The sequence below is a fragment of the Hemitrygon akajei genome, chromosome 20 (genome assembly GCF_048418815.1).
Source record: "Hemitrygon akajei chromosome 20, sHemAka1.3, whole genome shotgun sequence".
Taxonomy (NCBI): domain Eukaryota; kingdom Metazoa; phylum Chordata; class Chondrichthyes; order Myliobatiformes; family Dasyatidae; genus Hemitrygon; species Hemitrygon akajei.
Window position 1 is genome coordinate 27,540,083 of NC_133143.1, and position 27,113 is coordinate 27,567,195.

Consider the following 27,113-nt stretch of genomic DNA (forward strand, 5'->3'; position numbering starts at 1 on the left):
TTTTATAATTTGAACCAGTGATACAAATAGAAAATATCTGCAAGCAATTATTAAAGAGAAACTGCCGAGTTCTGACTGACATTGGCCTATACCCCGTGCACAGACACAAGTTCATAGCCCTGGCCAGTGCTTCAATGCAGTACCAAGGGTCTACAATGGAGGTGGTCTCACAGAATGGAATGTTAAAGCAGTGCCTTGCCTATTTTTTCAGGTGCACTTCATAGATTTCCCTTCCCTCCTCCCCACTACAGCCCCCAACTCCTCCACCCCAGCCCCCCCAAACCTAGACTGATTACTGGGCCGGTCTCTGGTTATCATTCAGCTGACATCACAGAAATATTTGATAATGAATTCACTGCAATTTATGGATAAATTGCTGTGCATAAATTGGCTGCAATATTGCCTACAAATGACTATTTCAAAAGTAATTTATTGTACCTCTGCCTCCTAACCCAAGTCATACGAATCAAACAATCAAGGTACTTAAACAATGGGTGCAAGATTGCTTAAGATGTGGTCGCTGTATAACAAACTTCTCTCATCCTCCACCAACATGGATGACTGGGGCTATGTCCACACTAGACCAGATAATTTTGAAAACGCTGGTTTCACGTAAAAACAATAGGCGTCCACGCTAGGCATTTTAAAAAATATTTCTGTCCACATTGAAATGGAGATTTCGGCGAATCTCCTCCTACTGCGCATGCGCAGGACACATCTACCGAAAACAAGCAGCATGTTTGGTGGCGAATCTCGCCGTAAAAGTGCACGTTTGTGTAGTTACAGACTAGAAAAACTTAAACGACGGGCAGTTGTTGGCTCTCGCGCAGCAGGACTTAAAAGTTAAAAAAAACAAATACTGGAGCGTATGGAGGCAACCCACAGGGAGTTCACGGACAGATTGACCCGGCTGACGACGAACATCGAAAAACTGATTAACTCTGTTGCATTAATAAAGCACCTTGTTAAATGTATAAAATATGTCTGCATCAGTGTTATCTTGTATTTCCATACAATGTTACATTAGGCTGTTACACATCTATTGTCAGAAAAGTACTTGCATAAATAGGTAAACCACCTTCATATGAGCAAGGACAGAAAACAGGGCAAAGTGAGTATACTTATTTATTCAGTAAGTTATGGGTCAAAGTATTTGGTGAGTATATTTCTAACTCTTCTGGCTTCAGTCTTGTCGCCTTCTGTTCTGAAATTGTTAGGTTGCATTCAAGAAAACAATGAAATGGTGTGCTGGCGTCTGACAGCGTTTTCAGATTTCTCCGGTTACTCAGTCCACACTGATCTGCCCAAGTGACGTTTTCAAAATTACACACCCTGGAGAGCGTTTCTGAAAAGCTCCGGTTTCGGGGGACGAAAACGCCGTTTTAGTGTGGACGGAGGGTAAAAACGAAGAGAAAAAGCTTCAGTTACGGATTTATCCGGCGTAGTGTGGACGTAGCCTGATATCCTGAAAAGCGGATTGAAGGGCCTGCTTTTATGTTGCGGGCACCTCCATAATGAAATGGCTGTTTGCATTGGAGTTTTGATGTTCTAAAATTATAACGGGGAGCAAATAGCTTCAGTCCAATCCACCCTCTCCTTATTTTCCTACAACCCATTCTCTCTCCCGCAGCCAGCATTGGCACTGCCATTACTTTACACAAAGGAACTTTTTACAGCAGCTAGTTAACCTCTGCCATGTAGGAGACACCTGCCTCAGCCAGAGGGAACAATGCAGTCACAGAGTGAACACTTTCACTCCACACAGGCAGCACCAAAACTCAGGATCAAACCAAAGCCCCCGAGCTGTTGAGTCTTGGCCCAAAATGCCAACTGCACTCTTTTCCAAAGCCTGCTGAGTTCCCTCAACATTTTGTGTGTGATCCCCGAGTTACGGTAGACACAAGAGATTCTTCAGATACCCGAAATCTTGGACAACACACGTAAAATGCTGGAGGAACTCTCCAAGTCAGAAAGCATCTATGGAGGGGAATAAACAGTTGACATTTCGGGGTGCAACCTTTCATCAGGAGTGGAAAGGAAAGGGCAAAAGCCAGAATAAAGGGGGGGAGATGGCAGGTGATAGGTGAGGGGGAAGGTGTGTGGGTGGCGGAGCGGAGATGTAACAAGAAGCTAGGGTGGGGGGGCCAATAACTGGAAAAGGTAAAGGGGTGAAGGAGGAATCTAATAGGAAAAGACAGTGGACCAGGGAAGGAGGAGGAAAGCAGAGGAAGGTGACAGGCAGATAAGGAAAATAGAAGGGATGAGAAGGTAACCAGAATGGGATGTGAAAGAAAGGGAAGTAGGGTGATTGGGGGGGTGGGGCGATAAAGAGTGATTACCAGAAGTTAAATAAATTGATGTTTATGTTGTCCAGTTGGAAACTATCCAGACAAAAAATGATGTGTTGCTCCTCGAATTGGCTGTAGAGGAAGCCATGACGAGGCAAATCAGTGTGTGAATGGGAAGCCACTGGGAGATCTTGCCTTCTGCTGCAGAGAGACTGAAATCACCACTGCCATGATGAAACGAACTTTCACAGCAATGTGATACTATAGAGCAGTAGTATTCCCCTCTATAGATGCTGCCTGAGTTGTGTGTGTTGCCTTGGAGCTTTGAGGTGTGCCAGTGACTCTTGCATCAGCATACCGTCCAAACTAAGCATGTTACAATAAAACTTCAACAACCCATTGTCCCCTTCTTCATAAATGTCAATGGGAGATGTTCACCACATTAACTTTAAATTCACAGGAACCCCTTTCCTGCACTAATTAACGAAAATGTGGACACGGTTTCAGCGAACTGACTGTTCAGGATTATTCTACGATCTGGTAAGTGAAAAATAAAAGAGTTCCACCCCCCGAAAAAAAGTACAATCACTCTTTGTTTGCAGCAGCATCCTGGAAAAAGGGAACACCAGGACAGTCCATCAGTGTTGCTGTAGACAGACCATGCATCTGGAGTCCTTGTGTTTGCTGACATTAGAGAGAAAATCAATGAAAAATTTCAGAACCCAAATATTTGTTCTTGCATTATTCACAGCCCAGAGGCAGGAACATACTGTGATCCCTGCTTTACTTGCATTTGCCTGAGTAAACAGAATAAACATTGCCCTTTTCCTTTTGCCTAAGTTACATCTAATATTTACGGAGCTGGAAGAATGCTCCACTCATCCAGAATAATCACTAGGGTGAGTTCTTTTGCTGCTGGCAACGGCTTACTTTCATATTCACCACCTCCCAATTTGAAGTGGAGACAGGAATCTCTTTAGGGACTGGCTTCACTCTATTTTGATAAATGGAATTATCTGCCAATGGCTCAATCGTACTCATTTGCAAGAAACATAAGATGCTGTGGCAAAAACTACATAAGGAACAAACATGTAATAAAACATATTCCTCAGGAAAACTACAAGCATGATAAATCCTACAGATTGTCCTCTTTTCACCGATTTATATTTGGTCTCACTTTGAATCTACCTTCTTGCTTGGATAATTAATAACCCTTCTAAGTTGTGTTGCGAGCTACATGTTCTCACATATCCACAAGAGCAAACTGAGCAGAGACATCTTTATATTAACAAAAACTGAACAGCAGTCTGTTTTCCATTTTATATTTCCTTCCAATATTAAACTCTTGAAACTCCAGGGGCCAAGCAGTAGAATTGCAATAGCATAACAGGAATAAAAATTCAAGTCGAAAGTAATAAAGTTCTGTCTTGCCAATGCCATCTGATACCCACAGGCAGAATCAGCGGAGTATTTAATTTGCAAATATTTTCCTTAAGATATATGTGCGGCACTTACAAAAATGTGGGTTTCCCTGGATAAACTTGAGGATTATAATCTTAGTGCAGTCACGCTTGCCTGTGAGGCTGCTACTGTCTACTCTGCGAAGGCTGGAAGTCTTACTTTGGGACGGTGCTCCCACTGCAAGAGGGAAGATACCGAGGGAACTCTCACGTAATCTCCATGGCTAGAAAATTTCAGGCCTAATCAAGTAAACTTGTTATGGGCAGCAGTAAAGTTGTCTGACCTCAAGTGGGGCAGTGTCGTGGTTAGCACAATGCTTTACAGTACCTGCGACCCGGGTTCAATTCCCGCCGCTGCCTGTATAGAGTTTGTATGTTCACCCTGTGGGATTCTTCCCCCAGTCCAAACGCGTACTGGTTGGTAGGTTAATTGGTCATTGTAAATTGTCCTGGGATTAAACTAGGATTAAATTGTTGGCTCACACGGCTCAAAGGGGTGGAAGAGCCTATTCCGCACAGTATCTCGATAAATAAAAATAATCACAGGCTGTCTGATGAGTGCTCAGAAACTGCAGGAATTGACCCCACTATAAGTGCTCAGGGAACACAGGAATGAGAGACCTGGTGAGAGGGAAGGAAAAGAGGAAACCGAGGACACGGTGAGTAGAAGAGTGTAGGAACTGGGGACTGGTTGAGTGGAAGTTGCAAACATCTCTCGGTGAACTACTGGGATTTCCAAATGGTCAGTTAGGATGTGACTGGAGCTTTCCCCCTCCCCCTCCCCCGTATTCTCTTGCAGGAAATAAAATTTATAAAAATTAGACTACTTCATCTATCTATGCATCAAATGTCACAGAATTAGCTTAGCCATCAAACTCCTGGCTTTTATTTGGAAGTTATTATAAAGCCTAAAATTGGATTGATCTTTCAGATTTGGCACATGGCCCCAGCTGTTACTGCTGCCAAGGGCAGACTAATGGACACAAAATACATTTTATGCTGATGCTGTGAGTCACTTGCACAGAAACACTCATAAATTAATGCACGGAGGAGGTGGCCCAAAAGATTCTTGTCAAATTATGAAGCTGCTTGATGGAGACTCGTCTACTTGTGGGCGAAGCTAAAAGGTAACGGTCATAAATATACAATGGCTACAAAAAAGCCTGACAGTAGCTTCTTCACCCAGCAAGCTGAGAGGAGATGGAGCTCATCTCCACACACACATCTATGAAGATTCCAGAAGGGAGAAAGGGGCAGAATGAAAACAAAGGGTTAGGTATTTGCCTGACAGAAAGTAACACTGGTGTAAATCTGTGGCATTGAATACCCAGTCACCATGCTATAAAATTCTATGTCACTCCATCAACTACAATCACGACCCTGACTTAAGTGACTTGATGTAGCAATGACTAGCTTTGATAACTGAATAAATTATGCAAATACCATGCTTCTGAGCATGTAGCCTGTGGTGTAAACAGAAACAGGAATAGGTCATACAGGCCCTGCAGCCAACTTAATTAGATCATGACTTATCTACATCAGAATTTAATTCACCCACCAAGCTTAATAACTTTACACAACAAATATCAACCTCGGCCTTGAGAGCCTTTTCAGAATTCAAAGCTTTTTGGGGCAAAAGAATCACAGATGATCTTGTGGGGAAAAATGCTTCCCAATTTCCAGCATTTGGTGGCCTGGCCCTAATTTTAAGTTTAGAGACCCTCGACGTGGATTTCTCTTGCAGTCGGGATAGTTTATCTCCATCGACTCAATTTAATCCTTTTTTTTTCATGGAAATGCTTCAAACTGATCATAAAACAGCTTTTATGGACAGGAATACAAGCCATTATTCTGGAAATCACTTCACGGTCAATAAATTATTCCTGAGGTGAGTGCCCCAAATTGGAAATGGGAACAGAAACCCAAGAACTGTTGACTCTGGGAATCGGAAATAAAGACAGAAAATGCTGAAAAATGCAGGTCAGGCCAGGCACCACCAACGAAAAGAGAAACAGACTTGATATTTTGGGTCGGAAAACCTTGGTCTACAGAAATTGCTGACACTGGTGTTTTATCTTCATTCTGTTTTTTCTCTCTGTGGATGCTGACTGACCTGCTGAGATTTCCCAGGATTTTCTGTACAATTGGATTTTAAAGACAGCTCTGAATAACGAAGCTGCAACTTTCCGACTCCCCGCGTTGCATTGCAAGAGTGTTCAGACATTATCACTCGGTTGTAAAACCATCCACAACGCTGGCGCTGACAATGAAAGAGATTAAATGACAGGCCTTACCCTAATGTAGGCATCCTGGTGATGCTTGGCAAAGTACAGCATGTTGTCAAGGGCCAGCATTCCTGGCGGGGTCTCTGTAAAATCCATGGCGGGATTCACATGATTCTAGAGAAAGGAAGAGGAAAAGGGAAGTTTACACAGCAAGCAGCAACTTCAGAAACAAGCAGATTTTCACAGTTTTAATTAACAGCAATCACATTAGTCAGGCAGATTGTATTTACTCTGAAATCACGGAAGTACAGAAGGAGACTCCTTACTCCACTGACTCTGGAAGGGTAACCAACCCTACTCGTTTGTCTTTTCCCCACAGCTGTGCAATAATCTCTCGCCAGTTCTAAACATTGAATTCACTTTGATGATTGGCATTGAATCTCCTTCAAGTGAGCCCGGAGACTGGCCGGGAATTATTATTATTCAGGATTGAAGTGGTCTTCTTATCTAAAGGTGGCTTCCGGATCCAAATGTGACCTTTGATCCCCTTCTGGTCACCAAGAGCTACCCACATTTGGTGGCATCAGCATTTTTGGACCAGAAGGCTGTTCAAGTGGAAGATAAGGTGATGCTCTTCAGTGTTGCATTGGGCCTCACTGTGATAGCACAAGAAGCCACAGACTGTAGGTTTAAAGCGATGGAGAGCTGAAATGACGGCAGCTGGAAGCTCAGAATAATTACTCTTTTTAACACGGTACTCTGCATTGCAAAAGCCCAATCTCCACTGAGGAAACCGTAACTTGGACTCCTTCTGGATATCTGTCAGGAAGAAGGGAAGTCAGAAAACTGAAAGGCCATGACTTTAAAAACATCCCAAAATGACTCTTACACAGAGAAGTAAATATCAAATGTCAAGTGTATTGTTTTATGCACAAATACATGTATGCCAGAGGTGTAATGAATAAGCTTACAGCATCACAGGCACATAGCATTAAATAAGAAACATTCACAGGAAAAACAATTAACATAAATTATACTCAATTTTTTTTTTTACAAGAAAACATGCCTAGAACAAAAAAAAAGCAAAATCAGTTTTAGTGTGAAGTGGTCATAGTGTTCTCAACTGTAGTGATTGTAGGTTGATTCAAGAACTGAGTGATCAAATGAATGTTCTGTAACATGGTGGAGACTTCAGGCTTCCGTTCTCTCTTACTCGATGGTAGTCAGCGCCTCCTGCGGATGTGGGGAGGGGCATGTCTGTGATGTATTTGGCAGAGTGCACAGCTCTTTGCGGCTTCTTACATGCCTGCGCCTTCAAATTGCCAAACCAGACCATCACGCAACCAGCCAACGGTACATCTATAAAACTTAGAGTGCTCGATGACAAGTCTCCATCTCCTAAGAAAGTAAAGATGCTGGTATGCTTTCCCTACAAGTGCGTCTTTGTGGTGGGTCCAGGACAGGTCATCCAACAAGTCAATGCCGAGGAACCCAGACCTGCTGACTCCACACATCCTGGTGATGCTTGGCAAAGCAGAGCATGCTGTCAAGGGCCAGAATTCCTGGTGGGGTCAATGGAAAACCCATGGTAGGATTCACATGATTCTAGATAGAAACTAATTTGTAACTGGCCTACATTTACCTTCTTAAAGTCAACAATCAGCTCTTCAGATTTGTTGACATTGGGCAAAAGGAGTCACTCAACCACGACTTACCCCACACTGACAAGCTGACTCAGCACCATCCCTGCTTCATCCATCAGTGAGTTTGAAGCTGGCATTGCATGCTGTGCTTGGCCACACAGGGGTGTGTGTGTGTGTCTGTATACACACACATAAAGGGCTAAGGATGCAGCCTTGTGGTGCACCTGTGATGATGGTCAGCAAGGAGATGTTGTCATTAATTCTCACTGATTGTTAATGAGAAATTCAAGCATCCAGCTGCAGATGGAGGTACAGAAGCCCAGGTCTTGAAGCTTGTCGATAATGAACAGCACACTGACGGTCAAGTTCCTGATGCCCAGAGAGTCCCAGAGTGAAGTAAAGAGCTGGAGAAATCACATCTGCTGTTGCCCTGGTGTGGCAAATTGGAGTGGATCCAGGTCCCCTCTGAGGCAGGAGTTGAAGTACTTTTGATATGCAGTTAGTCAGATGGAAAATGAGACAGCCAATTTGTATGCAGCAAATGCCCCAAAAACTAGGTAGAAATGTCCATGTGGTCTATTTTGATCATGAGGGTTGACTCGGGGTCTCAGGGCAATAGAGTTTGGATACAAACCATCTGGCTCCTCTCCACGCCAGCCACAGTGCCCATGCAGCTAGCCCCAATTTCCTGCGTTTGGCCCAACCCTTCCACGTAACTATCCAAATGCTTCTTAAAAATATATTCTACTTGGTTCAACCACTTCTTCCAGCAGCTCATTCCACGTACTCACCAATCCCTGCGTGAAAATGTTGGCTCTCCAAGTCCATTTTAGATGTTTCCCACCACCTAAGTCTATGCCCTATAGCGTTGGACTCCCCTTACCCTGGGGATAAGAAAGGAGAGAAGGAGAAAAATGAAAGAGAGAGTGAGGGGGATAAGTATTGACCAAAACCTATGGAGAACTCCCCTGCACTTATTCTAAAGATAGCACTGTTGAAGGTGGACTGTTCCTTCTGATTTGCACTGGACTCCAAACCAACGGCCATCTCACTCAAGAGATTATTATTCAGTGCCGTAGGTGAGCAAAGAAACCAGATTATGAGGAAAAGACTAGACACAGTTTGGCAAATTTATCATTTTGACCTTGATGAGGAAAGAAAAATTAACATTTTGAGAATGCCTTTGAATCCAGGTATGGTAAGAGGAAAGGGAGAAAAATAAAACATAAATGGGAGCAGAAAAAAATGACAGAAAAGTGAAATACAAAAGAAAACACAAATATAGAAAACCTACAGCACAATACAGGCCCTCTGGCCCACAAAGTTGTGCCGAACATGTCCCTACCTCAGAAATTACTAGGTTTACCCATAGCCCTCTATTTTTCTAAGCTCCATGTACCTATCCAGGAGTCTCTTAAAAGACCCTATTGTATCCGCCTCCACCACTGTCGCTGGCAGCCCATTCCACACACTCACCACTCTCTGAGTAAAAAACTTACCCCTGACATCTCCTCTGTACCTACTTCCAAGCACCTTAAAACTGTGACCTCTCGTGCTAGCCATTTCAGCCCTGGGAAACAGCCTCTGACTATCCACATGATCAATGCCTTTCATCATCTTATACACCTCTATCAGGTCACCTCTCATCCTCCTTCGCTCCAAGGAGAAAAGGCCGAGTTCACTCAACCTATTCTCATAAGGCATGCTCCCCAATCCAGGCAACATCCTTGTAAATCTCCTCTGTACCCTTTCTATGGTTTCCACATCCTTCCTGTAGTAAGATGACTAGAACTTACTCCAAGTGGGGTCTGACCTGGGTCCTATATAGCTGCAGCATTACCTCTCAGCTCCTAAGTTCAATTTCACGATTGATGAAGGCCAGTACACCGTACGCCTTCTTAACCACAGAGTCAACCTGCACAGCTGCGTTGAGTGCCCTATGGACTCGAACCCGAAGATCCCTCTGATCCTCCACACTGCCAAGAGTCTTACCATTAATACTATATTCTGCCATATTTGACCTACTAAAATGAACCACTTCACACTCATCTGGGTTGAACTCCACCTGCCATTTCTCAGCCCAGTTTTGCATCCTATCAATGTCCTGCTGTAACCTCTGACAGCCCTCCACACAATCCACACCACCTCCAACCTTTGTGTCATCAGCAAACTTACTAACCCATCCCTCCACTTCCTCATCCAGGACATTTATAAAAATCAGGAAGAGTAAGGGTCCCAGAACAGATCCCTCAGGCACTCCACTGGTCACCGACCTTCATGCAGAATATGACCCGTCTACAACCACTCTTTGCCGTCTGTGGGCAAGCCAGTTCTGGATCCACAAAGCAATGCCCTCTTGGATCCCATGCCTCCTTACTTTCTCAATAAGCCTTGCATGGGGTACCTTATACAATTTTTCTTTACAGTAACAAGCTATTTAAACCTGATACCTAGAGTACAAAAATGATTTTCACCCTTACCCTATCCTGATTCAAAGAGGCAGTAATTAAAAGGGCATTCAAACTGTAATTTTAGTTTAACTATATTACTCTAACTTGCTGTCCCAAGTTTAGTTTGGGTTTAACAATGCAGATGCTATTTCACCACACACGATTCAATGCACTTCAATCACGAGATGTCATTTTGCCAAGCTAGTTACAGGCAACCATAAATTAACCAGCATTTCAGAGTTTGGCTTAACTGCATGCCTGCCTCTTATCTGACGATGTGGTGCCATTTACTTATCAATAATGGAGAGAACCATTAGGTTCACAGTTATTTTGGCAGCAAATCCGAGCCCAATGAGACTCTTAATCATACAGAAGTGCCCTAAGTCTCTGAATTATTTAAAAACCATCACAAAACAAGCCTGCATTAGCAGAAATAGAAGTGACAAAAACAAGAAGTAAATCAAAAGTTGTAACAACTATTAAAAGTTGGAAATTATTTTACAAATCTGTTTGTTTTGAGGCTCTTTCCTCGCTCCTGTCATATTACCAGCTTAATTCTGAAAGCTTTAACGATTCAATTTTCATTAGCTCTTACTGAAAACAGTAAAATGTCAACAACAAAAATTTGAAATGTCAAATACATACTTCAATTTCTTGTTCATTCCAAGGGAAAAGGTCAAGCATGCAATTTCAAATATTAACTCCAAAAGCTTTTACAGAGCTGCACAGAGGGGTCAAGGTTCTTTGTTCACAATTTTTAAAGATCAAGTCACAGAATTTAAAGATATGTAAGTCACTCTTGAAATCATTTTACAGCCAACACTTCCCCTTCATTAGCTCATATCAAAAGCCAGCCAAGAATCTGAGCATATACTTCAAATATGATTTAATGGTAACACTCCCAACATTGGAAGTGTCTAATTGGAGCCCAGAGCTTACATTCCAAACTAAGCTGCAACTTCAGACAGAGATGATTTATTTTAACTTTTTCTTCCCCCTGGAAACTGCTGAGGAATTCAAGATTAATAATATAGTGCATGAAGATTACACAGAGGAGGATTAGATCTGACAGGCACTATAGGCTGGGGGAAATAAATGCGTGACATTCAGTATTGAACTAAACTCAGGCTTATGATGGATGCAAGAAGTTAGTCACAAGAATGAAACTGCACCAAATTAATCAGGATTAATGTAAGTCCATGTTTAGAAGCCAAAAACACACAAAACGGTGTATATTAGCTAGTGCTTTTTTTTTCTCTGAGAGCGATACTTATGACCCCACAAAGTCAAGTTAATCCTCATAGTTGTTGCCGACTTATTTCTTATTGTAATGATTGATTACCTTATTCCACACACCTCACGGCCTCTCTGCAGGTTCATGACTCAAAAAGTAGGTACAGGAAGAAGGAAGTTGCATTTTTGCTGTTTTACATGAGAAAAACCTGTTTAGAATATCTCATTTTTTGTAATATCCTTTCTTAGCCTCAATACATGAATCCAAAGATGCTTGAGACCATCACAAAGTCAAGGCAATCATTGCTGAGGGAAACATTAGAGGTGCTCTCTGAAACTGCGTCCTGCCAAGAGCCCTCACCGCCAAGAAAATAAAAGGCGGAAAAAGAAAAAAGACAAACCGGTTTCCCATTCCTACCGCCAGGAGTAGTGACAATAGCAACTTTGCAGGTGTATTTCGTCAATCACACGTTTGAACAGGCTGATTTAAAACAAAATAAATCCAGGAACGACTGAAGAAACAGAAGCAACGCCATCCATCAAACGAGCTTTGTGCAAAAAGAAACAGGCGGTTATGTGCAGTGTAACTATAAACACTGCTTGTTTCTGCCTCAAGGTGGTTACTGAGAAATAAAGCCCAGAGGCTATGGTCATTATGTAAATTATGGTGACTGTTCAGAATTCAGGAGTTCGAGTTACCTAACACAGAAATTAATTTCCTACTAATACAAACTCACTCAGAATAGCAGTTGCATCCATTAATTACCAACATGCTTTGATCTGTTAATATAGTCACAGACCATGAAAAACTAACAACATTGTTCAATACTGAAATTGAAGCTGCTGGTAATTTATTATAGATTATTTAAAACATATGCAAAGTAGTTAAAATAATCAGAAAACTGATGGAAATAATGAAACACAATTAAGAAAGATTTAGCTGTCAATACAGAAAATAGGTTCTTAAAACCACAACAGAACAGAAATATTTTACACTGTAGGGAAAAAAAGCAACTTATAATTATAGATAAGTAAAGCTAATTTATTCATGGAAATGATTCTGAATTAATTTGGGATTCAAAGATAATTGCTAAGAATTCAAAAGTTCAAGGAGGCACAAAGCAGGAATATTGTTATTACTTGAGTAAAACTATTTTAAATTTAATTTGCTCTGTTGTGAATTCCTGCCATGCCAAAAGCCAACGATCTCATCCAGCACCACAGATGTAACGAATCATTTCAGAAGATGCGGTCCTTTCTGCTCTGTATAAATAATGATTGCCTATTTGTAGATGTGATCCAACTATGTCAATCTTGGGCAAAAAGCTTGGTCTTCAAGCATAATTTGAAGACAAACACCTTCCTGGTTCTAACATGATGGATGATTCAAGTATCGACTTGACACAAAGACAGGAAATGATTTTGTGCTAAACACAACTGGGAAATGAATTTGGAATATAAATAAATATAATTAATTATCTGGCTTTGCAGCATAATCATCCCACCTTTGAACATAAGGAATTGCTCCCTATTCTTGTTTCAATTCAGAGATGATCCTGATCAATACAGTGAGAGTTAGAAAAGTGAGGATTCTGAGAAGAAAAGAACTCTTAAAACAACCTTCTATATTTCCCTCTTACAGTGCTTCCTTGGTGATTGAGTGAACTTACAATGAAACCCAGTTTTTTATAATCTCTGGTGTACATAGATTTTCGTTTCTCAATGCTGCCACTGTTGCTTGGTTCCAGTTCTGCATCGAACGCAATCCGACGTAGCTCAAAAATGATGTCTCTTTGGGCCTGAAAGGCAAAGCAGGAAGGAAACAATTAAATAGAGCAGGATGAAGGTAATGGGTGTGAGATCAGCTGTGCAATTCATCAAAAGGCATTTCTTCACAATCTAACTCCTATGAGATTGTCTTCACTGTCCTGTCCAAGTGCTGCAAATTAGTTCTTTTAATGTATCAGAAGACCAAGGCCAAAACAGTATAGCAAAAGCTGATTTCACTACCCCTGATACATTCAAATTATTGTCTATTAGCCACTTAAAATGATTTGCTCAGCAAACTAAATTGTGTTTTATGTTAGAAGTGACGGTGTTCTCATTTGGACATCAGCTTTAAGCACTGCCTAAAGTCACGCAGGTTAGCTGCCCTTAGTCAGCCTGAGCTACGGTGGAACAGGGGATCCTTCACGATCTCCCCAAAGCACAGCAAAGGTTCAGGGAATCAAATGATCCATTCCTGGTATTAAGTTCTTCAGAAAATCTATTGTCATAGCACGATGCCCACTTGAGAAAGCTGAAACTCTCTTTGGCTGAGATTTCTCAGCCAGAGAAAGACAGCCTGTTAGTAATCGATAACGGACAAATCCCAGCCATTCTGCTAGCTCAGGACAACTGGAAATGAACGACAAACATCAGCCATGCCAACAATGCACCTGTTCTGAAAACGAGCAAGAAAAAATTAAATGCATTCAAAAACTGCAGCAACGAAATGACTTCCAAACCCAGAGCGGCAGCCTGAAGAACAGGGGTCTTGGCAGGGGTGCGATGAAGAAAGCTCCAAATAAAGCATTAGTTGACAATGAATGAAAAAGAGAGATGGATAAACTCATGTTTCAGATCACTGTACTAAAAGACAGAACAGGAACAGGCCTTAAGACCCATCATGTTGGTGCCAAACCTACCTACAATGCCGATCTATCGAACCCCCTCTGCCAAGATCCATAGCTCTCTGTTCCGGGTCCATGGACCCTTTGCTTATTAGTATTGGTCTGTGGCATAAAAAATGTTGGAACTCCTGCTCTATCCCCTTTCTGTTCATCACCTATCTAAAAGAATTTCAGTATGTATATTGTATACATTTTTCTGACATTAAATGTACCTATTGAAACCTACTAAAAGCCTCTGAAGTGCTGCTGTTGTATTTGCTTCTATTTTCTCCCCTGGGAAACCTACTACTTTCTATTAAAAAAATGCATCTCTTTTAAACTTTTCCTCTCACTTTAAACCCTTGCCCTCTAGTATTTGACACTTACACCCCAGGCAAAAGACTGACTGTCTATGCCTCTCACAATTTTATAAACTTGTGTCAGGTTGCTCTACAGCTTCTAACACCCCTGAAAAATCAATCCAAGTTTGTCCAAACTTTCCTTGTAGCTAAAACTCCCCAATTCAGGCAACTTCCTGGTGAGCCTCTTCGGTGGTGACCAGAATTGCCAACAGTGCTCCAAGCAGAGTCCAACCAAAGTAAAATACTCACTTGGTCCTGCGGATCCATCTTTGTCATCATTCGGTCTTCCAAAAGATTAAAAGTCAGCACTTGGAGGACATACAGCTGGTGAGCCATTTCAGTCTGAATGCTTCGGTTCCCACGAATAACATGCTGTTGCAGAGAAAAAAAAACACTTTTCAGGACAATGTTAATAGTCTGTTCACAGTGCATTCTCATTTACACACTGAATGACTACTTAGGTAGGAAAGTGCATGTAAACCCTTGTGAAGCACGATTTGTAGATAACAATATTTGTTGTCCCATCAAGTTTTTAATATTTTCCATTGTAAGGTCATTTCCTTCCCATCCACCTGGGGGAACGGGGGGTGGGGTGGTAATGGGTCAGTGCACTCCACTTGCCTTTTGGTACTTCTGCCAAGCAGACATTTTCGTTGTGAACCGGATGGTGGGTACTGGCAAACTGTTGAAATGCAGACAGCAACAAAATCGAACCCAGAAGCAACTCTCTAGCTTTCTGGTAAAGACCACTAAGCAGCGCTCTGGAATAGGGAGCCTGAGAGACCTTTCCCTATACCAGCCTTAATGCACTGAAGCCAAGAGTTACTCAGTCAGGCACTGAATAAAACCCCACTCTTTCTCTATTAGAGAACACAGTAAACTTTAGGTTGCTTTAAAGTGACTGGAAGCCATAAAATTAATTAATGATAATTAATGAATAGTTTGATTTACTTTCATCAGAAATTCACTCTTTCATGTGCCCCATGGAATAACTCCAGACTAGGTCACCAGAAAGAAATTTCTATTTTTGAATTTCTCCTAAAGTTGTCAATCATTGGAACCTAAGAGCCAAATGACAAGAATGCTTACCCAAATGACCAGCTCCTTTAAAATGTTAAGTCATTTTAAATATCTCTTCAAATAAAAGGATAGAATGTTAAACACTAAAGAAGAAACCTGCACTAGAAAATTAAAATTATATTCTCTTGAAGTTTCATGATTTTACAGGCTAATTCCCTAAGAATATTAATTAGATGAATATGTGTTTTTCATATTTCCAAAGAGAGCAGCAATGAATATTTTGCGATTTTCAGCTCTAGCGGTTACTGAATAAATGGCCTATAAAATTAGACAATTCAGGCTCAAACCTTCCATGAAAGCAAGATTAGAATTTGGTTAATTTTAATTTTCTGGAGTAGGCTTCTTTGCATATTCAATATTCTATCCTCTACCTCAGTAGAATTATAAATAAAAAGGCTTGTGGGTAGACTTGGGATGAACGTTTATGAAAGGGTGAAATGTGCTATCACAACAACATTGGTGAAGAACCTAAAGATGGCAGTACCCAAGAGACTGCCTTGAGCATTCTGCCCAATATCATGTAGATGAGATAGTTGACTCTCAGTAAACGTAACAATCTTCTTCTGTACGCTGCATGTACCTGGCCAGTTATGCGGTTTTGCATGATATCCACCAGTTCAGTTTTACTTGTTGACTCTTCGATCACGCACTCAATCTCGAGGAAAGCCACTCTCAACCTTTAGAATTCTCTCCTTTGTCACCTTTGGGCTGAGGGCGGTTGGAGTTAAGGGTGTGTAATGGATTCCTAACATAGCGTCAGTGAGCAAGCTACTGGTGACAGAAGTACCGTTTGATAACACTGTTGACATCTTCCTTCACTACACCAATGGGTAAGGGCCAACTTTTCAATTCTTTTGTTCTGGACACCAGTGACTACCAGGAATAGTCTGGTAGACAACTGGGAATAGTCCGGTGGCAGCGTGGAGAGACAGCGGTCAGCCAGGAAAGACTGGCACCGGGGGTGTCGGGATTGGCAGTCCAGGCACCAGTTCAGAAGAGCACCTATTTCTTGAAGCTTCTAGTTTACATGGAGAAACATACTGTCGGGATCCTCTGAGAGGGAGGGAGAATGATGGACCCAACTGGACAGATACAGTTAATTACAGGGAACGACTACGACCAAGAGCTAGGATAAGAGGCTCTGAGTGTCCAATGTGTTGGTGTGGGAGAGCGTTTTCCAGCATTAAAGGGTTACGAGTCCACCAAGCAAAGTTGAAGTGCTATTCCATCCCAGTGGACGAAGATGAAATTACTTCACCAAGCACACAAGATGTGGTCTTTTCAACCACTGATACACATGCCACAGCGATTTGTTCTGGAGAGAGTCATCATACACCAGGTCAGACGAGAGATAACCCGGGTCAGGTTGCAGACCACAGTACCCAGGTAGATCCTTCGCATGATGGCGGTGGTGAGGTGGTAGAGAAGAAGAGGAAGGTCAAGTGGCCAGCAATGGCAGATGAGAAGGCTTGGCATGTGTTTGATGAGGATATCAGTATGATGTTGGAGAACACTCTCAGGGGAACATCAAAGAGAAAGTTGGAAGATTTATAATGTTGGGAAGTACAGATTTGGTTTAGTTGAGTTAAAGAAAGCAAAGCCTACACAGCAACCAAGCAGGTGCCGGAAGGAGATTAGTAGATTGAGGAGAGAGCTTAGATCGTTGAGACAGAGGTGGAAGGTAGCAAGTGAAGGTGACAAGCCAGGGCTTGCTGATCTCCAAGAGCAGTTTCAAATAAAGTTAGCATCACTCTGTCATGCAGAGTCACAGCGTAAAAAGAGAAAGAAGAGAGAGAAGGCAAGAAAGGCGTTCTTTGAGAACCCTCACCGGTTCACAAAGAGATTGTTTGAACAAAATAAGAGCGGGCAGCTTAACATCTCTCAACAAGAACCTGAGGATCACCTGGTAAGCACTTACTCTAACGAACAGCGGGAGGCTCCTTTGCCTGACATTTCTGGGCTTGTGAAGCCTACCGTAGCCAGGAGTGGAGTTCGATTGGTCAGAACCCAAACTGGCAGAAGTCAAGCGGTTCATCAAAAAGGCAAGATCAGGTTCAGTGCCAGGACCTAATGGAGTGCCGTATAAGGTGTTCAAGAAGTGTGAAGAGCTGAGGAAATGCTTGTGGAGATTGTTAAAGGTGGCGTGGAGACAAGGTGTTGTTCCTTTGTCACGGAGTGAGGCTGAAGAAGTATACATCCCGAAGGAAGAGATTTCTATTACATTGAATCAGTTCCGACCAATTTCACTCCTGAATGTAGAGGGGAAGATTATGTTTGGCATTCTCGCAGAAAGAATATCTTCATTTGTGATAAGAATGGATTGGTAAATACATTCGTGCAGAAGGCAGGAATACCAGGTTTCCCGGGATGCCTTGAACATACTAGTATGATATGGTATACCATCCAGGAGTCGAAAAGGTTAAGAAGAAATCTGGCTGTAGTTTGGCTTGATCTTGCAAATGCGTATGGTTCCATTCCCCATGCCCTGATTGAGTTTGCGATGGAATTCCTATGGAATCCTGCTAAGGTGAGGAACTTCGTTATGCAGTACTACGATTTCCGGATGAGGTTTTCCACTCAGCAGTTTACAACTAGGTGACAGAGCTTGGACATTGGTATCCCAATGGGATGTGCGATTTCACCCATCCTTTTTGTGTTAGCCATGGAGGTCATTGTGAGGGCTGCAGAATCAGTGGGACCAGGTGTCGCACTTGATGGCGGAGGGGAGTTGCCACCAGTACGTGTGTTCATGGACAATCTCACCCTTTTGGTTCCTAGCACGGAGGCAGTGGGAAGTGTACTATCTCGACTCGAGGAGCTAATGGATTGGGGAAGAATGAAGTTCAAGACCATGAAGTCAAAGAGCCTTGTTCTTAGGAGAGGAATGCTGGTTGACTTTCATTTCACCCTTTGTGGAGAGGAGATTACATCCATTCAGGACTAACCAATTAAGAGCCAAAGGTAATGGTACACAGAGGAGCCGAGAGACACCAAGAGGGTTCAAGAGACAGGAGAACAGATCAGCAGAGGTCTGATGTCTGTCGACAAGTGTGGCTTGCCTGGCAAGTTGAAGTTGTGGTGCTTGCAGTACGGACTGATGCCACGGATAATGTGGCCACTAACTGTCTATGAAGTGGCAATGTCCCATGTTGAGGCAATGGAACGGAAGATCAACAAGTATGTGAAGAAGTGGCTTGGAGTACCGAGCAGCCTCACTAATATTGCAATCCACAGTAGCCAGACAAAGCTTACCATCCCAGTGCAATCCCTTGTTGAAGAGGTCAAGATAGCCAAGGTAAAATCATTCTTGATGCTTCAAGACTCAAAAGACCCTGTCATCAAGAACACCCAGCTGGATGTGAGATCAGGCAGGAAGTGGTGAGCTCGGGCAGCAGTCGATGAGGCAGAGTCTAGATTGAAGCACAAGGAGACGGTTGGGGCTACCCAGCTAGGCTGCCAGGGACTTGGATGGACAACCCACAAGTGGTGGTCATCTTCTACAGGTGAGGAGCACCATGAGCTTGTAACGCGTGAAATACGAGAGGTAGAAGAGGTTAGTTAAAGCAGCTGGCCTGGCCAAACAAGGGGCTTGGACCTGGTGGGAAAGTGTTGAACAACAACGTCTATCTTGGAATGTCCTGTGGCAGATGGAACTGCTCCACATTTCTTTTCTATATAGAGCAGTGTATGACCTGCTCCCAACACCTGCCAACCTCAGCACCTGGTATGAAGACAGACAGATATGCTGCTTGTGGCGAGAAGGGAACACTTCAGCATATTTTGAGTGCACGCAGGGTCAATCTTTCCAGTGGCATGTACACTTGGAGACATAACAATGTTCTCAAAGTTGTAACAGGAGCGGTTCAGCAGAGAATACTGCAACACAACTTATCTCATGCCCCATGCTGCACAGAACATTTGTGAAAGAAGGCTCTAAGTCAAGGGTGTACAGCGCAAGCCCACGATCAAGCATACTTTCTTCAGCCAATTATTGGTGTGTCAAGGCCAATCTGGATGGGAAAGGTAATTTCCCGGAGCAAATAGTTCTCACCAAATTGCGTCCAGATATAATCATCTGGTCTGACACCAGTAGAGAAGTGGTTATTGGTGAACTCACAGTCCCCTGGGAAGACAACATCGATGAAGCCCATGAGCACAAGTTAACCAAGTATGCAGAATTAAGATCAGAGTGCAGAGACAGAGGGTGGAAGGTCTCATGCTGTCCATTCGAAGTAGGATGCCGTGGCTTTATTGCGTTCACTTTCCAGAAGTGGCTGCGTGACCTTGGCTTTACTAGAAGAGAGATCAAGTCAACCAGCAGGGCTGTAGCTGAGGCAGCAGAGGCAGGATCATCGTGGGTGTGGACTAAGTACGTCCAGAGGGACAGATAGTCGGACAATGTATCCATCTTTTGTAAACTCTTCAGTAGCTGCATAGACACCTGAAGAGTGGACTATCTGTTGGATGGAAGCGACCAACAACTCTGATAGAGGCAGATGCCAAGTTGTTAAGCTCACCAGTGGGAGGTGGTGCTTTAGCACTGCTGGCCCACCATCTCGAGGGAGTCTTGATCATAAGCGGGCAGAAACTCCTGAAGACAGGTGGCAGATCAACTGATGATCCCACTGGTGATAGCACAGGACAGTTAACATCTTAGTCCACGTGTATTTTCAATTCTTTAGATAGTGGAATCGATGGCTTTGCGGCAAAGTTTGTAGATGATACGAAGGTGGGTGGAGGTGTAGGTCGTGCTGAGAAAGAGTGAGTGGGGATCTCATTGAAACCTACTGAATGTTGAAAGGACTAGATCGGGTGGATGTGGAGAGGATGTTTGAGGGGCAACCCTTTAGAAGAAAGGTAAGGAGGATTTTTTTTAAGCTAGAGAGTAGTAAATCTGTGAATGCTTTGCCACAGACTGTGGTGGAGGCAAGTCTGTGGGTATATTTAATGCAGAAATAGATCGTTTTCTGATCGGTCAGAGGATCAAAGGATGTGGCGAGAAGGCAGGTGTATGGGGTTGAGTGGGACCCGGAATCAGCCATGACAGAATGACAGAGCAGACTCGATGTACTTAATGGCCCAATTCTGCTCCAATGTCTTATGGCCTTATCATGCAGTAATTTATCTCATTGGATTTGCCCTGAAATTTTCCACATTGTCAGGTAAATTGTGGTGCAATAACTGTATTGCATCAGTTTGACTAGAGACACAGAGAATATTGAGCAAAACTGCTTGCTACAGAGTTGCACGGTCTTACCGCTTTTACTACATTCACGACTCTTAGCAATTTTGTTATGACATGAGCATGAATCAAATTGGCTGAAAAATGTTTCCAGTGACAATAGGTACCGCAGGCAGACCGTGAAACACATTATACAGTATATTCCCTTTGTTTAATTTTTAATCCCCTCAAATTCCTCTATTCTCAAGAGTTTCCAATATGAACTTTATTCCAATAATATGAATTTTTAAAAAGTCCTTCTATAATTGTTTTCATTATTCCAGTCCAACATTTACACTTTATCTGTGAAAAATGGTAGAACTCTACAGACTTAGTCCTGGACTTCCACAAGAATCCTCCAAGAAGACCACAACCTTGTCATGGGTTAGAGGCTTGTGCGCCTTAATGACCCTGGGAGCTATGCTGGCTGGAGTCAGGTCTTGATGCTTGGTAGGGTCACCCATGCCAAACAGGTCAAAGGTTAGAGGCCAGACTTAAGAGCTGTCCAACGATTCTCCAGATTCAGGGGATCAGCGCATGGTTAACAGCCCTGACTGGTCAAAGAAAACTGTTATAGAAACTGCAATGAAGAATCCTTCTACGTCTGAGTGGCCAAGGACGAGAGAGATGGAGGGCCTTCATTGCTGCCAGCGGTGCAAGTTTCACAAAATTTATTGTGTAAAACATGAATGTGAATGTGTTACATTACTGTATATCTACACAAACACTCCATATAATTGTGGTACCCCAGCACACTTTATAGAAGCACTATAAAAAATAGCTTTTACATTCAGCCATATACAGGAGACATAGGTGTACTGAGAAAATCTAATCATCAGTCATGTTATCATTCCAGCCTCTTGTGCATTATTAAGTTTTTATTCCCCCACACCACCCCCCCCCCCACCCGGCTCAGCTTCACTATTAAACCCCTCGACTTTGCAGGTCACCTCCTAAACTGCTCCATTGCTTTCTCCTTTCAAAATGTACTAGCCGCTGTGGAATGGTACTGGGAGGTTATATCAATATAGAATTACAAGAAAATTACAGCTTCTCCAAATGATCACTATGATTTAAGAATCATTCTGTGTAAATGTAATGCCCTTTGTCTGTCAGCTTTCTTCGTGCAGTAACTACAGTTGGTCTTTTAGTACTGCTCCCAGTAGATCTGTATCTATTCAATGTGATTTTAACATTTCATTCTATTTGAATTCTCCCAAGAACCTACCAGATCTTGCTGAACATGTGTTTCTGCTAGCTTAATCCAAAGAGGGTTAGTAATGATGAACATAATTCAAAACAATAGCTCTGAATTCACTTTGAATGCAAACTGGCTTCAACCAGTAGGTTTTTTTATATACAGTCGTTTAATGTAAACATCATTCAAATAGCAGTCAGTTTAGAAATTCTTCTTGTCAATTTTAAATCTATTGGTCAGCAGCACATATCTGACACGTTGGCAGGAACCTCCACCGAGTGCTTATTTGTAAGATGCTAGCATTTACATTGTAGAGGCAAGAGATTTAAATCAAGGAAACGCATATACAAATCTGTTCCTTGGTCAAGTTTTGACTTGTCACAGATTTTCCAGATATCTTTTGCTCATTAAAATGCTGGAATCCTTGCCTTTCCTGGGAGATTATTTGGTTGTGTGGTTTGGAACTCTCTGACTATTATGAATATGGTACAAATGTACAAACCACCTGGCCTTCTCTCACCTTTAATTTGCTCATACACAAGATTGAGGCAATTATGAGGAACATTCAACACACTGCCCATTGTTAACCACATAAACAACGGCCTGAATACAGAGAATGTAGTCTATTAAAGTTCTTCCTTCAATAGTTATACCTATTGCTCATCCCCATCTTCACAGCTCCACCACTATCATCCATTCAGCTGTCAGCCTCTTCTCTCTGGTGCTCCGTGTTGGGGAGGAAGCATTAAGAAGAAGGACGCCTCACGTCTTAATAAGCTGATAAGGAAGGCGGGCTCTGTCGTGGGCAAAGTACTGGAGAGTTTAACATCGGTAGCTGAGCGAAGGGCGCTGAGTAGGCTACGGTCAATTATGGAAAACCCTGAACATCCTCTACATAGCACCATCCAGAGACAGAGAAGCAGTTTCAGCGACAGGTTACTGTCGATGCAATGCTCCTCAGACAGGATGAAGAGGTCAATACTCCCCAATGCCATTAGGCTTTACAATTCAACTGCCAGGACTTAAGAACTTTTTTTTTTTTTTTTTTTAAAAGCTATTATTAATGCTTTTTGAGTTAGTGATTTAGATGCATATCATATTATTACTGAGTTAAGTATTGTATGTAATGAGTTTTTGCTACAACAAGTGTATGGGACATTGGAAAAAATGTTGAATTTCCCCATGGGGATGAATAAAGTATCTATCTATCTATCTATCTATCTATCTACTCTGCTGCTTCAGGGGAACGTGTGGGCCATTTAAAAGAGAAACAAGACTTTTATGTTTCTTTCTCATAGTTTTTCAAGAGCCAGCAGGATTGTTCAATGTGATCTGTTTGGACTCAAATTGGTTGGAGAGCTGTGCTCACTTCCACCACTTGCACGATTGTGTTTTTTTCCCTCTTTCTCTGCACATTGGGTGTTAGTCTTTTTTTTTTATTGGGTTTTTTGCTTTGTGGCTGCCTGTAAGCAGACAAATCTCAAGATGTATAATTTATACATTCTTAGATAATAAATGTACTTGAATCTGGAATCTATTTCTCAAAGGATAAAATTTCCAACCCAATATTCCCCACCCCTACTGCTATCTCTAGCACTGACAGTAACACCAAAGTTCTACTTCTACCTCACTCACCGTTTTAAATTTAACTCTTGACCATCCTTTCATCTCCTCTGGTTCAATGCCAATTTTAAACCCAATTTTGTTCCTGTTGAGTACCTTAAGACATCCTACACTGTTAAGAATGCTATTTAAATAAAATACATTTCCAATAAATTATGCAATTAAAATTAAAGAACAAACAGTAATTTCTAACTAATATTTTCCCCCCAAACTTACAGACAAAATAATGGCACGCAATTGTTTCTGGGCCAAGATGTTCGCTATTTCCTGTGTAGGAAAAAAAAAGAAAAAATATTTAAGTACAATCTAACAAGAAATTAATATTCTGTATAGAAAAGTTCTCAATGCACTTGGAAGGCCAACATCATGTGATCAGCATGTTACCACATAAGAAATTATACAATGTTAATTACATTTCATTGATTTGGATTTAAGCATCAAATGTAAAGCAAATATCCTATTCCAGTATTGTGGAACAAATATTCTCTCATCAGTTCATTGTTAAACATCAACAACTGCTTTGGTCACAAACTTTGACATTGATTATCTTGCATCAGAGTGACATTTCCCAATCATGACAAGAGAAAGGAATTTTACCCAGCCTAGAGGGGATGCCCCACCAACATTTGGCAAAGTGTTTTGGGCATCTATGGGGGACTCAACAAGACACCATTACCATAAACTTAGCAACAACCTGCTGGAGGAACTCAGTTGGTCAAGCCTGTATCTGCAAGGGGAAAAGGAACGTCAATGTTTCAGGTTATAACCCTTCATCTCCACAGATGCTACTTGGCCCACTGAATTCCTCCTGCAGAAGCTTCCTGCTCCAGACTCCAGCATCTGCAGTCTCTTTTGGTTTCATATGGAGCTAGACCACGTGATAATCACCTTAAAAGCCACCTCACAAAACTAAAATCGATACTTAATTAAAAAGAAAGGAAATTCTGGAGATACTCAGGAAATCAATATCATAGAGAGAGAGAGAAAAAAAAGAGAGATAATACTTCCGGCCTTGGGTATTTGATAGTCTTAAACATAACATCAACTCTGTTTCTCATCACTGGTACTGCTGACCTGCTAAGAGTTTACAGCAATTCAAGTTTTCACTTCAAATGTCCAGTAGCACTTTTAACATCAATAAGAGTTCTATTCCTTACTAAAGAAATCCAGAACAACTCTTCAGCAAGGAACAGGAAACTAAACACAAGAGCTTCTCATAAACATGATGCATTCACTTTATGTAAAAGGATAACGTCTCTGACACCAGTCAATCATTTAGCAATATGAACGTCCACGCACAAGCAATGGCTGTCACAGAAAATCCTACTCATGCATAGTTATGAGCAATGCCAGAGCATCAGAAGATTAATGCCATACTTGCCCTCTGCAAAGAGATCTAATCAAAAAATATTCACACTTTATCATTTGCATTGCTTAGCTGCAGTTCACATTTACCTGCCGTTTAAAACTTTTTGTTTGCTGCTCTTTCTCCCATCTGCTCACTGAGCTTGCCTTTCAGCAGTGTGGCTCCAGTTCTCTACTAGAGTTTCATTGCATTGGCTTCTTTTAAGCCCGTCCTTGTTTGCAGGTTTAGAAACTCCCTTCTTCATGAGAAGGGATGAAAGGAAAAAGGGTCAACTGTTGGTAAAACAGTCAGAATGGTATCAGGATCTGGAACGTTCCTCCATTGAGACCACGCCTCCTATTTTACACGTAGGCAGTAACCAGGCCTGTATTTTCAGTTTTTATATTTTTGGGGAGACAGAATGAACATAGAACATAGAAATCTACACCACATTACAGGCCCTTTGGCCCACAATGTTGTGCTGACCATGTAACCTACTCTAGAAACTGCCTAGAATTTCTCTAGCACATAGCCTTCTGTTTTTCTAAGCTCCACGTACCTATCTAAGAGGCTCTTAAAAGACCCTATTGTATCCGCTTCCTCCACCGTCACTGGCAGTGCATTCCACACACCCAGCACTCCCTGTGTGAAAAACTTACCCCTGACATCTCCTCAGTACCTATTTCCAAACACCTTAAAACTATGCCCCCTCATGTTAGCCATTTCAGCCCTGGGAAAAAGATCAATGCCTCTCATCATCTTATACACCTCTGTCAGGTCACCTCTCATCCTCCATTGCTCCAAAAATAAAAGGCCAAGTTCACTCAACCTATTCTCGTAAGGTACGCCCTCCAATCCAGGCAACATCCTCATAAATCTCTGCACTCTCTCTATAGTATCCACATCCTTCCTGTAGTGACCAGAACTGAACACAGTACTCCAAGTGGGGTCTGACCAAGGTCTTGTATAGCTTTAGCATTACCAATGAAGAGCAAATGGAAACGACATTTAAAATATACACGTCCTGTTCACGTGGGCGTCACTGTCAGTTTGGATGGGTTGAGCAGAGGGCAAGCATGGCAATAATCTTCTTAGGCTATACAACAGCACTACCACTATATGATGCTAGTGGAGATAATCCTTTAAGTGCCTTGTAATTTAACAGCCTTGTTATCACAGTTCCAAATCCCAGCATGGTTTCAAATCTGGTCACTTACGGAATGGTACCAGAATAATCTTCCACAAAAGCTCCAACTACTTCACTAAACTCTCAAGGAAAGGGAGCAAACCTGGTTTAGCATACACACAACTCCCAGTTCACACTGGGAAAGTAACTCAGTACGTTCAGCATCTTAAGCTTCAAGCCGAGGGGCTGCCACTCAGTACAAGGAGAAATATTTCTCCGGTCCCAGGTTGGAACATCAGCGTTAAGGCTGGATTTGATTATCCATCCTTAATAGAGGAGGCAGTTAAGAGTCAATCACTTGGTTGGTCTGCAGTCATCTACAGGTCAGCTGGGGTAAGGAAGCTAAATCTCCTCCCCAGGAGGATACCAGTGAACTAAGTATTTTTTTCACCTTGATGTTAGTCCAGCAGTTATATTGTTACAGGTACCAGTCGCTGATCCACTTAATTACTTGAATTTAAAACTCCCTGGCTGCTACAGTGGAATGATTATTCAATGTTCCCGAGCTTGGGATGCCATTAAGTGGTTTTTAACTTAACCACGATACTAAGCACACTCACAATGACTTAGAATAACAGAAACAGGAGCATGCCCAACCTCCAGGCTCCACATAGACGGATTTGAGGTCGTTACAGCATCCGGTATTATTTAGCCTCAGTTAGTCAAACGTTTTTCTTAGTATATAGTACATATTTTACCTTTCTATGCATAAAAAAACACTTAAGAAACATACGTATTTCAATAATTTAACCACTACGTTGCTTAGTAATAATTGTAGCTTTCATCGGGGCAGAGCCTTTCACATGCTCCATTAAAATCGTTCCGATCGTTGACTGACTGTAGCCTAACGCTTTTCCAATGACCGATGGCGTTTCACCTCTTTCCAATCACTTTATTACTTCCACCTTATTTTCAATCGCGATCGTGATTATTTTCGTGAACAGAAACACTGCGGATTCAGAGCTGCGCCACCAGGTCCTAATGTCCACCACACAGAGACGTTTAATAAAGTCCGGGGTTCCTGTGGGTCTTAAAGACCACCGCACTGATACATGTTAAATAAGGGACTTGAGCATCCGCGAGTTTTGGTATCCGCGGGGGGGTCCCGGAACCAATCCCCCAGGATAAGGAGGGCCGACTGTACTTTT

General features: G+C 42.2%; 1 protein-coding gene across 1 annotated transcript in view; it reads right to left on the reverse strand.

The window, feature by feature from the left end:
* Nucleotides 1-27,113, reverse strand: part of elmo1 (engulfment and cell motility 1 (ced-12 homolog, C. elegans)) — a 224,673-nt gene that overhangs the window by 102,139 nt on the left and 95,421 nt on the right. Inside the window, exons 11-14 of the mRNA XM_073024050.1 lie at nucleotides 23,651-23,701; nucleotides 14,562-14,684; nucleotides 12,970-13,098; nucleotides 6,043-6,147 (exon numbers count right to left, since the gene is read on the reverse strand). Coding sequence (XP_072880151.1) covers nucleotides 6,043-6,147; nucleotides 12,970-13,098; nucleotides 14,562-14,684; nucleotides 23,651-23,701 — 408 coding nt within the window. The remainder of the gene's footprint in view (nucleotides 1-6,042; nucleotides 6,148-12,969; nucleotides 13,099-14,561; nucleotides 14,685-23,650; nucleotides 23,702-27,113) is intronic.